Source organism: Rhinoderma darwinii, chromosome 6 (genome assembly GCF_050947455.1).
Source record: "Rhinoderma darwinii isolate aRhiDar2 chromosome 6, aRhiDar2.hap1, whole genome shotgun sequence".
Classification (NCBI taxonomy): Eukaryota; Metazoa; Chordata; class Amphibia; order Anura; family Rhinodermatidae; genus Rhinoderma; species Rhinoderma darwinii.
Window position 1 is genome coordinate 119,230,420 of NC_134692.1, and position 17,743 is coordinate 119,248,162.

The 17,743-nt window shown below is 43.2% G+C and overlaps 1 protein-coding gene across 1 annotated transcript; it reads right to left on the reverse strand.

Moving 5' to 3' along the window:
* Positions 1–750: 750 nt before the first annotated feature.
* ITPRIPL2 (ITPRIP like 2) lies at positions 751–2,327 on the reverse strand. Its single transcript, XM_075831354.1, has one exon. The coding sequence runs from the start codon at positions 2,233–2,235 to the stop codon at positions 751–753; it is 1,485 nt and encodes a 494-aa protein (XP_075687469.1). The 5' UTR covers positions 2,236–2,327.
* Positions 2,328–17,743: the final 15,416 nt, after the last annotated feature.

The window sequence follows — 17,743 nt, forward strand, 5'->3', positions numbered from 1 at the left end:
ACCTTTCTAACAAAATGGCATTGATCAAAGAGGACAGTCCCTTTAAGCAAATGTGACAGCTATTTGATATGGTCATAAAAATCGTGTGCGCTTTACTTTTGCTAATATTGCTCTAGGTCAATTTAATCCTAGCAAACTTACTAAATGCCATTCAAATGGTCTGCAAGGTCAAAAATTCAGTCACCAATAGATTTTATCACCATTCAACCTATGTGTCACTTGAATTACAGGGTAAAGAATCCCACTATGTAGCCACAAAGTCCCCAAAAATCAGATCAGCATTTGGGGGAACCCAAGGTAATAAAGAACAAAGGGTATTGTATTCCTGCTGCTACAACTTCAATATGACTAATCAACTGTAAGTACTTACATACGCACATCATAAAGCGTAGCTGCAACTCATGAATGAAATATTCAAGGCAAATAACCAAAGTACCCTGAAAGTCCTCTGCGGTTTGGTCATTTGCTGCGATAATACTGAAAAGTTAATGCAACAAAAACTACACAGATGTAAAAAAAAAAAAAAAAACAATATACAAAGAACTAGAAAAGTGTGCAAATAATGGCATTAGCCTCTTTGGCATGAAGCATAGTGACCTAATAGCACAAGTATGCAGAAGGATTTAGCTAAATGGCTAAAAAGTCTCTGCATAACGAATATATTTTCAGCATTGCATAAAAATTTCCAAATGAATGTTTTACCCTGCTATTATTATCAATGCCATAAGGGTGCAATAAAGCCTTTGTCACTCAGAGAGTTGTGTGTTTGCACCTTAACGATTCCCTGATAAAGTTTCTCGGAGGGGAACTCATCCGCAGAATACGAGGCATTTGAACCCACAAGTTAAGTAGCTGTAAACAGGCTTGGTCCAACAATTCAGGCCCATAACCCTCCAGCAGATTTACGGACCGCGCTTCTTTGAACATTTTTGGCAGAGTGATGAAGTTAGGAAGAGTGCTGTTACCTAGGAAGAAATGCATTAGGGACTCCTTTTGCAATCCTTCCTTCCAGAACATGAAAAAATCAGCTATCCTTTCCATGAGTAATGAGTCATCCCACTTTTCAAAAGGAATCTGAAGCAATAGGTGGAAAAGCGCTGTTTTCAAGTTGTAGGAACAGAAGATTGCTCTCCACTGACCCATAAAGGAAGGCTGTAGGGTCTTGGCACTCAGGTCCCTCAAGCTCTTCATAATCTGTAGGCACTTCAAGTGACATGAGTTGGAAGGGGCCTGATCCTTGAACCAGGCCAAGTACTTCTGCTCATATTTTGAAAAGTTAATCCCCCAAAAGGGATCTAGATTCAAATTTTCCAGGCCGGTTGTGCTGCCCCAAGGTTGGGCGGTAAGATACACCGAGTCCCCTACATGAAAAACAGGAATAAGTCTCACAGACATGGAAATGTGGCAGCAGACATAATCCGATCTAGGACAAATTTTCAGAATGAGTTTATCATCCCATACAGAAAGCGTAATATGGCATCTCTCCTCAAACTGGTACCGGATCACGTTGAGACACCTTTGGATCTTCCAATGGAACCACTTGAGGACCAGGGCAGCAGATAGCTGATGCCTGAGGTCTACTTCCATGCAAAAGCAATCACTAAAGTGCTTATATGTTTTAACCCACTCAGACTTTTTCGGTGCCGCCACCCCACAAATTATAGATCCATGAAGCATGGGCATGAACTCTTTACCAACCTCTGCAAGAACGGGCTCCAGTTTCAGACTCTGCGGCATTTTAAGTGGCACCAGGATATCAAAGCAGTCTGGGCTGTTGATTTTATGTTGCTCATATGCACTTCCTATCTGTAGAAAGTCGCCTCTGAAGATCAGACCGGTGTCATGCTGCTTGGCTTTGCCCACTTTGATGAGCTCACCCACTATCTGGCTGACATGTGCTTTGCTGTGGCCGAGAACATGTGGAGAAAGCTTGATGTGCTGTTCATAGAAGGATTCCAGCAGATTCTTCCGGAGCAGCTGTTGTTGCTGATGATGGAAATTGGGGTTGTGATCCCTATGTTGGGGGTAGTTGCAGCATCTGAAGACGACGTAGCACACCAGGATCACCAAGCCCAACTTGAAGAGAAGTTGCAAGCTGCTGAGTGAGCTGTCCTGGCAACCCCCATCCTCCTCATGACTACTTCTCCGAAAAGCAAGGAACATGCACCAGATGCCTGTGAACAAGATAATCACCAGCAGCCAGAAAACTTTAAGATTTAGTGAATACACTGTCATCCTGCTGTGAAGGAGGTGGTGTCATCCCATCATCTGCTCAGGCTGGAGGGCAAGGGTGGCAGGAGGGTACCAGATCTTCTACAAATTCCAGATTCCTGCAGTCTTTTCCCGGCTTATGGAGCTTTGACCGTTATTCTGAAAGAAACTTCCTCTTCCGAGGAGGGAATAGTGGGAGGCTGCCCTGTCATATTTTCTATGAGCTCAGAGGAAATGCCAGTGTGTGAGCTGGTACCAGAGGGGTGCAGCTGGAGCACTCAGAGAGATCCCTATGGAGTAACCTACTAGCAGTGCCACGCTGCACTCATACAACTGTTTCCCTGGAGAAGACATTAACTCTTTATGAACTTAGCATAGTTTAGCACTTCCTGCTCTGCTATGGTCTAGTGTGGGTTGTACGGTGAGTGTCAAGTCTTCTTAAAGGGACAGGACATCTGTTACTGTAGTTTCAGCTTGTAGAATAACGCAGATACTTAGTCCTTGGATTTTTCCTTTGGAACTTTCTTCGCAGATCCAGATAAATCTCCTCTTTTATATTTGTATTGTAAATAGATTTTTCTTGTGAAGCAATCTTTGCTCTATTTTAAGCCCTGGAGACCTTCGGTGTTCGCTAGAAAGTTAACTCTTTGCTTAGAACTTCAGCAAACATTTCAGTTTTCTCTTCCTGTTTGAAGGTTCTGTAATGTTACGTTTGGGGAATTGCTCAACTAACAACTTCATATTGTAATAGCAATGCTCCCTTTACAGGCAGGAGATATTCTAGCTGCTTGGAATTACTGCTGGCAGATCCAGGGGCCATTCACAACTCAAGTAGACAAAGGGCGGACACAGACGGCAGAGGGGCCCCCGGGCAAGAATAATCTATGGGCCCTTTTGCTCACTAATAGCTCATCATAGAGCACCCCCCACCCTTATGTCTCTCTTATTATCCACCAGTGGTTGTGCGTTTTGAAATTAATTAGCTCAGTTGCTAATATGCAGTGTAATAGACAGTAGGAAGCTGCTTTTAACCCCTTGGTGACATATCGCGTACATGATGTACCATTGCATATAAGCTGTTCGAATAAGTGGGTGACCCCCTCCGACAGCCCATCTGCGATCGCCAGTTAGTGATAGTTGTCATAATGAAGGCCCCCCAGGTCTGCCATCTGAGCACTCCTATTAAGCCCAGAGGCAGGGCTTAATAGGGGGACTTAAATAAAGTTTTTTTTAATGAACAACAAAAACATTTACATTTTTTAATATTTTTCCTTAAAGTCATGTTAAAAAAAAGAACAATTAACATAACTGGTTTCTTCGTGTCCGTAAAAGTCTGAACTATTCTAATATAACATTATTTAACCCACAGGGTGAACAGCATAAAAAAATAAATAAATAAAAACACCTGAATTGTTGTTTTTTTATCACCTTAGCTCTCCCAAAAAATTGATTAAAAAGTGATAAAAATGTTGCATTTACCCCAAAATGATACCATTAAAAAGTACAGCTCGCCTCGCAAAAAAATAAGCCCTTATACCGCTCAATTAATACAAAAATAAAAAAGTTATGGCTCTCAGAATGTGGCCACACAAAACAATTTTTTTTTCTTTGTAAAAGTTGTAAAACGTAAAAACAATATAATAAATGTGGTGTCTCCGTAATCGTATCGACACGTAGAATAAAGTTAAGATGTCGTTTTTACCACATGATGAACGCCGTAAAAACGAAATCTAAAAAACAATGGCAGAATTGCTGTTTGTTTGCCCATTTCACCCAACAAATAATTTTTTCCAGTGTCCCAGTACATTATATGGTACATTAAATAATGGCATGAAAAACGATAATATGTTCCGCAAAAAACAAGCCCTCATTTGGCTACGTCGACGGAAAAATAAATAAGTAATGGCTTTCGGAACGCGGAGAGGAAAAAATTAAAATTTTAAAATTGCCTGCGTCTCCGAGGGGATAAGGTCGCAGTGGGCGCCTTTCCTTCTGGGCCCCTGTACTGCACTGGTTGCCCATGTCACAATTTACATCACAGCAGACTAAGATGCATTGATGTCTTCTAATATCTCCTAGTTATACAGCAAGCCATTCAGATAATATTGTATTTGGGAATTGTTAGTTATGGAATTTATATTCCCTAATATAATCATTAGATTGGTACAAGTTGGTGCTTTGGTAACTTTTACTTACCATTATGTAAGTAAAAAGATTTGTACATCTACAAAAGAGCATATCACTAGGATGGGTCGACCACTGTGATCCCTACCGATCGCTAGGAAAGTGCCTCCTAATCTGGTCGGCCATGGCCTATAAAAATCTGTCCTAAATTGCCTCAATTTCATCTGCAATAATTTCTTTATATTTTCTTCATGACAGATTTTTATTTACTTGTCAATATTAGTTCACATTGGCATCATGGCTTCCATTCCCGAGGGGCACTGCCAAGTTTTCAACAGATTTCTGGAGTTCTTTTTGCAGCTAGAATAGCGCAGCAGACGACATTATTGCCTACAAAAAGCAAATCAAGCGAACAGGGACCAGTGCCCATGTGAACAAAGGTGGTTAAACAATAAATTACCAATTTAATTGCATTTTATTTAAAATTATCTCAAATTACATTATTTTCTTTGTCAGAATCTGTATACTAATGCCTTGTTCACACAAAACTCCGCTCCGCTCCGCAAAACTCGTCATAAACCGTCCGAAAATGCCTCCCATTGATTTCAATGGGAGGCAGAGAAAGTGTATTTCGCTGAGTTTTTTGCCCGTAGCACTCAATAGGGTGCAAGCAGAAAACGCGGCAAAAATCGCGGCAAACGCCGTGCTGGAAGGTCAAAATCTGCCTCAAAATCCCAAACTGAATTTTGAAGCAGAATTTTCCTTCTGCAAAAAGCTCTGTGTGAACACAGCCTAATATTCGGATGTCTGAGTATTTATTTTATTTTGCATTCTTTTTAGAAATATTATTTTTGTATTAACTGATGTATTTATTTATGTTACACTTTACAGCATGCAGTATTAGGACGTCAGGGACAGGCTCTAGCTATTAGGCCCAATTCAGATGGCTGTAACATAGCGTGCATATTACGGGAGCAACACCCATACCCTCTATGGTTCTACTGAACCGAACTTGGACCACTATAGGGCTTATGGTGACTTAGGTTCTGTTCAATAGAACCACGGGAGTCGGGTGTTGCAGCTGCAACACAGAACCTGATATGCGGCCATATTCCAACCGTCTGAAATAGACCTAGCATTATATTCACCCTATTGTATTATCGTGGTTGCTGAATACGTTTCGAGGAACATGTGCGTATGTACCTTCAGTTGTCCACCATCCCCATCCCAAGAACAAACAGATTGTAGGAAAAAGCGTCAGCAAATTTGCTTGTGTTCACTGAAGTGTGCGGCCAATGTTTTTCCTACTACACTATATGTGGCTCTGAGGGACTGTGGAGCGCCCACTTGAGGCACGCTGTAACTTTTTGTGTTCTCTCTGTACCAAGCACGTACATTGTAGCTCCCCCTATATAACAACTTATCTCTGGTTCCCACACCATCAACTTCTTGCTGGCCAACCCAATGTAGGAGATGGGGTTTTGTTTTAAGGGGGCATCTGAGCACCCAAAAGGAGAAAAAAAAATCATGGTATTGGTATTAGTATATTTTATTGGCAGTATGTGCCCATTATTCCGCCCCCCCCCCCCCCCCCTTCCCTATACCATTGTTTTTCATTACTAGTAACTTTCTTGGCCTCCAGAAATTAAAGGGGTTTTCTGGTTTCAACAAATAAAGCTTAAAGGGTAACTAAACTTTTAATAAACCTTTGACATGGGATAGTGACATGGCAGATGTTTTGATCGGTGGGGGTCCGAGCACGAAGACCCCCACCGATCGCTAAAACAAAGCAGCAGAGGCGCTCAGGTGAGAGCTGTGCCACTTTATTTCTGATCGGCTTTCCTCAGAGCTGTGTACGGGCTCACTTGGCATTCTGAGGAAAGTCGATCAAAAACAAAGCGGCACAGCGCTCACCTGAGCGCTTCTGTCGCTTTGTTTAGAGATCATTGGGGGTCTCAGTGCTCGGACCCCCACCGATCAAAACTTCTGACATGTCACTATGACTTGTCAAAAGTTTTTTAAACGTTTAGTTACCCTTTAATCACTGTCTAAACAAGTACAACTTATATTATATAATATACTTTGTGACTCAGTTTCTCAACATTTTCAAGATTTTAGTTTGCTGTCAGTGAATAAGAACACTTTTGTTGACATTCAGAGGCAGAAACCTGTACATACCTAGTCTTGTTTGTAGATGAGAAGTGGATACAATCGCAAACAGTCTAGGCAATGCTCTGTGACCTTAAGGGTATGTTCACACGGCCTATTTACGGACGTAAATCGGGCGTTTTTGCCCCGAATTACGCCCGAAAATAGCGCCTCAATAGCGCTGACAAACATCTGCCCATTGAAAGCAATGGGCAGACGTTTGTCTGTTCACACGAGGCGTATATTTACGCGCCGCTGTCAAAAGACGGCGCGTAAATAGACGCCCGCGTCAAAGAAGTGACCTGTCACTTCTTTGGCCGTAATTAGAGCCGTTATTCATTGACTCCAATGAATAGCAGCGCTAATTACGCCCGTAATTGACGCGGCGTTCAAGCGCCTGCACATGCCGTTACGGCTGAAATTACGGGGATGTTTTCAGGCTGAAACATCCCTGTAATTTCAGCCGTAACGGACGCCCTCGTGTGAACATACACTAACAGCCTGGACTGCAGACTGATACATTGAAGCAAACCACCAGGGAGATTTGTGCAGGGGCCAGGGCTACATCTAGACTTTTTGTAGCACTACTAATTGAGTTTAACTATTGAGTGACAGCTGCAGACCACAAGATTGTATGCAACTACATGTATTGTTTTTGACTACAGCTTTAGCTCAATAGTTAAATAAATCAGTAGTACTACAAAAAGTCTAGGTGTAGCCCCAGCCTTACCGCTGATGTATTTAGCTCACAGAGCATTGCCTAGACTGTATACAATTGTAATCACTTTACAGCTAGGTATATACCACTTTGCATGCTATGAATGCTCGAGTGTTCTCATTCACTGACAGCAAGAAAAAAAAATCTTGAAAATGGTGACAAATTGTAACACAAACTTTGCTGCAATTTTCTCAAAATGTCACCGCAACGTGTGAAGACGACCGAACATCCTTGTCACTGCTCAATTTTACCAAACAACTTAACAGCTGATAAAGACATGACTGACTTCTAATAGACGGCAGCATTTTGTCAGCTCATGGAATTCACTTGTCAGATAAGAATGCTATTCACTAAGTAAAAAGTCATTTGTTTGTTGTTTTTATTGCACACACAGCAATTGTTTCAATGACATCTAGAATTAAGTGGCTTTTCTTCATCTGGTTGACTTGATAAACCAGTCCAACTGGTCTGTTATGTTCCTTGCATTCAAAACAATTATCCATGAGAAACAATACATAACCTTGGCTCATTTATACAAAGCTCTTGCCAATGTGCAATCACCAAGTAACCATATTGTTGTGTTCATTAAAGGGGATGTATAAAATAAGAAAAAAGTGTCTACTTTTATTTTTCCTGAAAAACAGCGCCACTCTTGTTGATGGGCTGTGTCTGGTATTGCAGCTCAGCCGCATTCAAATGCATATACCATATATGAGTGTTGTCATCGATGACCTATATTTTTATGGTCCCTTTTGATCATTTACACATAGATATTATTGTAAGTTCAGCAGCATTTGCTAGGGTCTTTTTAATTGAAATATTTAAGGATACTGGTATAATATAAAAGTAAAGAAGCCAGTGATTGCTTCTTCTGAACATAAAAAAGACTAGATCCACACGAATGTGTACATTTTGTGTCCGCAAAAAAACGCTGCGTTTTTCATGCGTTACAGTTCCGTGTGGCATCAGTGTGTGTTCTGTGTGGCATCAGTGTGTGTTCTGTGTGGCATCAGTGTGTGTTCTGTGTGGCATCAGTGTGTGTTCTGTGTGGCATCAGTGTGTGTTCTGTGTGGCATCAGTGTGTGTTCTGTGTGGCATCAGTGTGTGTTCCGTGTGGCATCAGTGTGTGTTCCGTGTGGCATCAGTGTGTGTTCTGTGTGGCATCAGTGTGTGTTCTGTGTGGCATCAGTGTGTGTTCCGTGTGGCATCAGTGTGTGTTCCGTGTGGCATCAGAGTGCGTTCCGTGTGGCATCAGTGTGCGTTCCGTGTGGCATCAGTGTGCGTTCCGTGTGGCATCAGTGTGTGTTCCGTGTGGCATCAGTGTGTGTTCCGTGTGGCATCAGTGTGTGTTCCGTGTGGCATCAGTGTGTGTTCCGTGTGGCATCAGTGTGTGTTCCGTGTGGCATCAGTGTGTGTTCTGTGGCATCAGTGTGTGTTCTGTGTGGCATCAGTGTGTGTTCCGTGTGGCATCAGTGTGTGTTCTGTGTGGCATCAGTGTGTGTTCTGTGTGGCATCAGTGTGTGTTCTATGTGGCATCAGATTTTGATGTCAGTGTTGGTGCACATTTTATTTTATTTTTTTCTCTACATTTCTTTAGCAACTGGTGTGTGAATCACGGATCTACGCTGTTAGAGGCAACGGATGTTGCTATACTCCCAATATTTCCTAATCTACTGTCAGACCACATGTTATTTTAATCGTTAGTTGTTTTAATCGTTTGTGGCTTGGTCTGTCCTATATGTTCACTATTCATAAAAACTATCTTTAGGCACTTCTTCTATTAACTCAGATATCTGGGAAATGAGGGCTTTATTGGCCTCTGGCAATTTAGTATTAGTATTTGAATCACGGACAGCATATGGATGACATCCGTGTGCTGTCTGTGATTTTCACGCACCTATTAACTTCAATGGGCGCGTGATCTGCAAAAACGCACCAGAATTGGACATGCAGTGAGTTTCACGCAACGGAGACATATGGAAAGCCTTTGGGTAAGTTCACACATAGCGTAAATACTGTGGATTTTCCGCAATGGATTTTGTTGCGGAAAATCAGCAGCATAATACAATAGCAGCAGAGTTTAATAGATCTCATCCACACGCTGCGTAAATGATAAGTGGAAAAAACGCTCAGAAATTGACCTGCGGTGTGGGTTGACCTGCATGTCAATTGTATTTACGTAATTGATGCTTTTTTTTTTGCGGGTTTTCCCCATTGAATTGGGGAGGTAATACCCACAACATATAGCAGCTGTTGCGATTTTTGCGGCGGAAACGCTGCGTTTCTGCCGCAAAAATTTCAACTCAGAAAAAAATAATTCCCACGCATGCTCGTTACGGGCGTGCAACAGAACAGCCCATACTCGGCACGTCACAAGTGACGTGTCGTATACCCGGAAGAGAATTGAAGATCAACACAGCGGCCAGAGAGTGACGTGACCCGTCATGTACCCCACGGCAGAATCTGGAAACGGGGCCAATTTGGAAAATGTAAGTATATTACAAATGTATTTACATTAATAAATTACAAGCATTAACACGTAGTAATTTTTATCTCAGACAACCCCTTTAGGGTTTAGTCTAGATGAGAAATTGGATATCAAACCAGGCAATTTCCTTGAAGTGTGGTATAAGGGCAAAGCCACACGTGGCGGAATTGCGCTTGCATTCCGCTGCGGGCACCCGTTTGCCCATTGCCTTTCACTTCTTTTTAGAAGGCTTCGTTTAGACGAGGCTGAAAATTCCGCTGCGGAGCATAGGCTGCGGAGCGGAATTTGGTGTCCGCAGCATGCTCTGTCTGTTGCGGACCAGTGGCGGACAGGTTGCGGACTCATTGCGGAAGTTCTCCATTGACTTCAATGGAGATTCTAAATTCCCCAATGAAGTCCGCAGCTGTCATGCACATGTTATGTGTGCTGCAGATGCGTCTTGCTTTTTTGACATGACATTTCTTCATTCTGGCTGGACCTATATATTTCTAGGTCTACAGCCAGACTGAGGAAGTCAATGGGGCTCCCGTAATTACGGGAGCGTTGCTAGGAGACGTCAGTAAATAGTCACTGTCCAGGGTGCTGAAAGAGTTAAGCGATCGGCAGTAACTGTTTCTGCACCCTGGACAGTGACTACCGATCCCAATATACAGCAACCTGTCAAAAAAATAGAAGTTCATACTTACCGAGAACTCCCTGCTTCTTTCTCCAGTCCGGCTTCCCAGGATGACGTTTCAGTCTAAGTGACGGCTGCAGCCAATCACAGGCTGCAGCGGTCACATGGACTGTCGCGTCATCCAGGGAGGTCGGGCTGGATGCCGAAAGAGGGATGCGTCACCAAGACAACGGCCGGTAAGTATGAAATTTGTTTACTTTCACTAGGGAAAGTGCTGGCCCTTCTCTCTATCCTGCACTGATAGAGAGAAGGGAAGCACTTTTACCGCAGTCCGCAGCAGCTAGTCCGCATCAATTTACTGCACATTTTGGGCAGATCCGCCGCAGAATCTGCAACGCAGGTTCTGTGCGGCATTGATGCGGACAGTTGCGGAGGAAATCCGCCACGTGTGGGCATGCCCTAATTGTGTTACTGCTACACAGTATTTTGTCCCCTAAGTGCCACACACAGTATATTGCCCCCTGTTGTGCCCCTACATGGTATAATGTCCCCTTAGTGTCCCCCACACAGTAAAATGCCTCCTTAGTGGCCACCCACAGTATAATATCCCCGCTCCGCTGGGTGCCACACACAGCTTTTTTTTTTGTGTGGCCAGATGTTACATTAAAGTCTATAGAAAAATATCAAATGCACTACACACAACTGTGTTTTGGTGTGAGCCGTTTTTGGGTCAGTGGCATTTTTTCCAAACGCAGCATGCTGTGGGTATGGCGTTTTTTCATAGCCTTCGCTATAGAAATTTTTAAACGCCAGAAAAAAGGCATGTACAAAATGACACCAAATAAAAAATACCACTAAAAACGGCTTAAAAAAAAAAATCCATGTTTCTTTTTAATAACGCTAGCGGTTTTAGAAGCGTTTTTTGATGCACTTTAAAGCTACAGCAATTTTCTGTGTGTGAAGGAGGCCTCAGATGTAATTGACCTCTGTTACTTTTATAGACAGCGAACAGCAACTACATTGCTACAAGACATGGCTATAGCCTACGGGAGCGTGTCTAACTACTGTAAGATCATTCAACCCATGCAAAGAAGTTTGAATAGCAATGCAAAGCATACAAAGACAAAATGTAGAGCTTTTATTCATATGTAGTTCACCTTATATACAGTATTACGGATATGCAGCATCAGGGGCGTAACTAGCAAAGACTGGGCCCCATAGCAAACTCTTGACTGGGGCCCCCACCAGGTGCCACACACAGCCCCCCTTATAGATAGTGCCCCCTGCAGATTGTGCCATACAGCCCCCCTGTAGACAGTGCTATACAGCCCCGTCTGTAGACAGTGTCACACCCCACTTGTAGATAGCGCCCCCTATCCCCCCTTGTAGATAGTGCCATACAGCCCCCTGTAGATATCGCCATAAAGCACCCCTGTATATAGCACCATACAGCTCCCCCGGTATATAGTGCCACACAGCCCCCCTCCCTTGTATATAGTGACACACAGCAGCCCCCCTTAGTAGATAGTGCCATACCGCCCCCCCCCTACTATATTGTGCCACACATCCCCCCTGAGTAGTGCCACACAGCCCCTTGTATATAGTACCACACAGCCCCCCATGTGTATAGTGCCACAAAGCTCCCCCTTGTGTATAGCGCCACACAGCCCCCCTTGTATATAGTGCCATACAGCCCCCCCAAGTAGAACAAGGCAATGGTGCATCTGAGAAAGCTGTATCAGCCAGGGGAATGTCAATCAAACATGGAAAGGTGGGTTTGAAGGCAGGACTATGTGACTCTTCAGGATAGCGGCACCGGCCCATGACCCTTTGATGAGTAATTAGCATATAGCGTGCGCCGTTTTAAAAATTAATTTTATAGATTTTGCTGCATCTGAGAAAAATATACATTTGAAAATATTGTCAGCTCATTTATTACTGCATGGTGGCGTTTCAAGGGGTTAAATCTACCAGACAGGTACCCATTAAATATACAATGAATTGAAAACAATTCTATCTACCCTGCAATTTTGTTATTATAAATATATCCTATATAATTACAGCTCCAGAACCAAGCTCATATATATATATATATATATATATATATATATATATACAATACCACAAGCAAGCTCAGTACATAAATACAGCACTAGAACCAAGCACGTATGTACATACGGCACGAGAGCCGAGCTCAATACATATATACAGTATCAGAACCAACCACAGTACATATATACAGCACCAGAATCAACCTCAGTACATGAATACAACACTAGAACCAAGCTCAGTACATATATACAATACCAGAACCAAGGTCAGTATATGCATACAATAGCACAACCAAGATCAGTACATAAATACAGCACCAGAACCAAACTCATACATATATACAGCACTAGAACAAATACACCTCAGTTTAGTGCAACACCTGACGTATAGGTTTGTACGGCGTAAAGGCAACTCCCAGCATGGCCCGAACAATGGTAAGGATATGCTGAAAGATGCGGTTTCTCACAAAAAAAAAAGCATACCACCCATCATCTCGCTGCAGATCATACCGTGACTACATGACTGATTAGAGCAGAATAAACATTTACATTAAGTGACTCCCAGGTGACAGCTCAGATTCTAGTTCTTTTCTTCTCCCTCCGGTCCAGACCTGGACCTATGATGGATTTCTCCCGGCCACAAACCATTTCTGCAGTTTTCCGCTCAGATGTCTTCAGCTTCTCACTTTTAAAACATTTCTGCACCTATAAACGAAGATAAAATTCTCAGCGTTGTGAGAAAATAGACATGGACCGCACATCCACAATATATACGTTGATCTGAGCCGCTAGGCATAATTTATACTCATGAACATGAGGTTCTGTATAAGCCCATTTGCCACCTCACGGCGACCTCTTTCAAAGTGGGTCCCTACTCTATCGGTTGCAGCACCGCATGGTGGCCACTGCCACCGCAGCACCGATTCTGCAGAGGGAGCAACCCAGATAAAATTCTCAACACCTCTAAATATAATAGCGCCATACACTGCACTTCTAACTATAATAGTGCCATACACTGTGTCCCTGATTATAATAGTACCATACACTGTGTCCCACACACCATGCCCCCTGTAGATAGTGCCCCCATAGCCCCACTGTAGATAGTGACCCCCATCGAGCCTCTGTAGATAGTGACCCCCCCAGAAGCCCTCTGTGGATAGTGCCCACATATGGACTCCAGAGCTGCAAGGCAATAGTGCTAACCTCTGAGCCACCGTGCTGCCCTACATATAGCTTCCCCTATAGATAGTGCTCCACATATAGCCCGCCTCTGTGGATAGTGCCTCACATATAGCCCACCTCTGCAGATAGTGCCTCACATATAGCTCCCCCTGTATATATTGTCCCACATATAGCCCACCCCTGTAGATAGTGCCCTACATATAGCCCCCCTGTAGATAGTGCCCCACAGGTAACCCACCCCTGTATATAGTGTCCCACATATAGCCCACCCCTGTAGATAGTGCCCTACATATAGCTTCCCCTTGTATATAGTGCTCTACATCCCCACATATAGAACCCCCTGTAGATAGAGCCCCCCACTGTAGATAATGCCACTCACAGTTTTAGTAGAAAAAAACAAAAACTTTACATACTCTCCCTGATCCTGTTCCCACGCCGTCCGGTGGCAATGCAGATCTGCCCTCTTCTGAGCAGGTCTGCTGGATCTGAACGACGCAAGCGACACATCGTTGAAAGGCGCTGATTGGCAGGGAAGAATGACTTGCCCCGTCAATCAGCGCCTTTCAACCATGGAAGCGGCGCGATGATGTAATCACGCCGCTAGCATAGTTAAAAGGCACAGATTTTGGCGGGGCAAGTCATTTAGCCCCACCAATCAGCATCATTGTTAGACGCTGAATGGTCAGGCACAGAACGCTAATGCATGTATTTGTACCTGCGTGCTATAGAGGCAGGTACAATTACTGCAAGTGGGGGTGGCTGTCACTAGCATTGGGGCCCCCTCCGGTGCTAGTTACGCCGTCGGGCATTAGGGGGCCTGTGATGCCCGGCCCATAAATGTTAGAGGCTCGATGATGCGGGCCCCGTAGTAACATCGCTACCGCTGTAGCAGCCATAACGGCTGCTAGCAGCACCACCGGGCCACTGTGCAGCATACCAGCCATATAAATATATGCAATAAACCGTATATACAGTATAACTTCCATGCAGTATACTGTCTAGATAAATATATAGAGTATGCCTCATATACAGTATATAACATGCAGTATATTGTCTGTATAAACATGCAGTATATTGTTTGTATAAATCTATGTAATATACCATCTCGATACTAACTTGTATCATAGATTATGTTGCAAAGTACCCCAGACTTTGACATCTCATTTCCATTAAATAAAGTAAAATAGTAAAAATACAATTCTTGAGCAAGTGATAAATGACGCCAATGTTCACAAAGACCGAGCTTACACTAAACTCATTCATCATCTATAACGAGCACAGCAGCTGTTTTCCTACCTGGCCCTAAAGCACTAACATATTGTTTACTAGCGCACACTGAGACTGCAGTGGAAAATTATTCTTTAATGTACAGGTCTTATATTAACTGGTTTACTACAATACGGGAGCTTTTGTCCTGAATCATACTATATTATATACAACATCCAGCCATAACATTAAAACCACCTGCCTAATATTGTGTAGACCGGACCTGTGTCGCCAAAACAGTTCTGACCTATTGAGGCATGGACTCCATAAGATCTCTGAAGGTGTCCTGTGGTATCTGGCATGAAGACGTTAGCAGCAGATCCTTTAAGTCCTGTAGGTTACAAGGTGGATCCTCCATGGATGAGACTTGTTATTCCAGCACATCCCACAGATGCTCGATTGGTGATCTCAGAAATTTGGAGGCCAAGTCAACACCTTGAACTGTTTATCATGTTCCTCAAATTATTCCTGAACAATTTTTGCAGTGTGACAAGACATTATCCTGCTGAAAGAGGGCCAATAGGGAATACCATTGCCATGAAGGAGTGTACTTGGTCTGCAGCACTGTCTAGGTAGGTGAAACATATCAACGTAACATCCACATGCATGTCAGGCCCCAAGATTACCCAGTGGATCATTACCCAGACCATCACACTGCCTCTGCCGGCTTGTTTTCTTCCCATAGTACATTATGGTGCCATCTCTTCCCCAGGTAAGCAAAGCACACGCACACGGCCATCCACATGATGTAAAAGAAAATGTGATCCATCAGACCAGTCCACCTTCTTCCATTGCTCTATGGTCAAGTTCCAATGCTCACATGCCCATTGTAAGCCCTTTTGACAGTGGACAGTAGTCAGTATTGGCACTATGACCAGCCTGCAACTATGCAGCAAGCTGCGATGCACTGTGTGTCCTGACACCTTTCGATCTTAGCCAGCAGTAACTATTCCACTAAGGCTATGTTTACACGCTGTGTTTTCAGCCGTTTTTCAGGGCGTAAACACCTTGAAAAACTCCTAAAAAAACGGAAGCTGATCGCCTCCAAACATCTGCCTATTGACTTCAATGGGAAAAACGGCGTTTCATTCAGATGGGGCATTTGTTTGCATGGCCGTTGAAAAAATGGTGCGTAAAAAGCGCCACTTAAAAAGTAGTGCGTGTCACTTCTTGAGATGTTTTTGGAGCCGTTTTTCTTTGTGTCAATAGAAAAACAGCTCCAAAAACAGCTCAAAAATGAGAATTTTTGATGCTTTAAAAATGGCTGAAAATCAGAGGCTTGAAAACAGCTCCGTGTTTTACAGCCATTTTTATTTTACCGTGTGAACATAGCCTAATTCTGTGGGATCGGACTAGATGGGCTAGCCTTCGCATCAATGAGTCTTGGGCGTTTATGACCCGTTCACCGGTTGTCCTTCTTTGGAACCATTTTTGGTAGATAGTAACCACTGCACACCGGGAACACCCCAGAAGAAGGGAGCACCAAGGAGGTAAGAAGCAAGAGGCAAGCATCTTAACGTGGCAATTACACTAGTGTTATTTACATTCACGTTAATGTAATATTGTCATAGAACGTTGATCTTAAATTATTAGTGCATTGAATGTAGCAGTGATAGGGTGGAGGTGATGGGTGTAGGGTTTGTATGTGGAGTCACAACTGTGTCACTCATGCTTAAAGCTGGGCATAAAGAAGTTTGTCAGCAGATCCCACCAGATCACTTGTCGAGGGGTGCAATCTGGAGAAATGAGGATCTGACAGGAAGGATTTTTCAGATTATTTTATTACCACAGTGGTGAAAAGGTGTCTTATAACCAGTTATCTCAAACCAGGCCACTAATAAAACATGCAAATGGTTTGAGGAGACCCGAGATGAGTACATTGCATTTATGTTACATTTAAATATAGTCGGGAAACACTTAACTAAATACTGTATCTTCTGTAGTCTGATGTAAAGCAGCTGTTGTGTAAATACACGACTAAATTGTGAAAGAGAACAAGTATACATTGCCACATAGTGATCTCATCAGAGAAATATGGTGAAATACTCCACAATATACTGCACCAGGCGAGCAAGTCTGTGACATCAGTATATATTGAGGTCTGCTCCGCTCTCACATTCTACACATACCGTCTGTGTTTTCTCCAGACCCCTAGTCAATCTGATGATTTATGTGATGTGATCTACAGTTGTTAGAGAAGATTCACTGATGGAGGGTATAGGTGTATGCACAGTGCTCTAAACAAGGTACACATCAGAAAACTGAAAATCAAATATGTTTGACTGGGTCTGGCAGAACCCAGAATCCCTAAGGATCAGTATTACACACCTGCAGGCACTCAGTGTGCTGCCAGGGGCACAGCTAAAGGCCCATGGGCCCCCTGATGCAAAAGTCCTCCTCCCCCCCCCAACTTCTTTTTATGGCCGACGGCCCGCAGCATTCAGATGCATTGCTGGGTCTTCTAAGTGACCAAACTATGCAGCACTAGCAGCCAGGTGGCGTCACTAAGGTCTTAAACCGTCAGGGGCAATAACCCTAATACCCGTGTCCGTGTGTCCCCCAAAAAAAAAAACAACGTGTGTCTATATAAACATAAGACAGCATATCTATAGCTCTACGACCCTAACGATATGGATATAGGGCCCAGCTTGCTGCCATTGCGCCTCCAACACAAGATCCAGGAAAGGTAAGATAATAATTGATTTGCTTTTTTTTGTTTGTTTGTTTTGTTTCTTTTACAGGTTCGGTTGCTGGACTACGCCGGATTCGAGGACTACTTCAATGATGGCGGTTTTTTTATTCTCTATAAAATGGTTAACAAGGGTTGTGTGTTTTTGTTTTTTTTATTAAAATAAAATATTTTTCGATGTATTTTTTTTTAAACTTTATTACTACCGCCTTAATAATGGCCGTTGGCTGATGGACAGCGCCGATTACTA

Excerpts from the sequence above, each read along its gene's own strand:
- ITPRIPL2 (XM_075831354.1), bottom strand. The coding sequence starts at position 2,235 with ATGACAGTGTATTCACTAAATCTTAAAGTTTTCTGGCTGCTGGTGATT.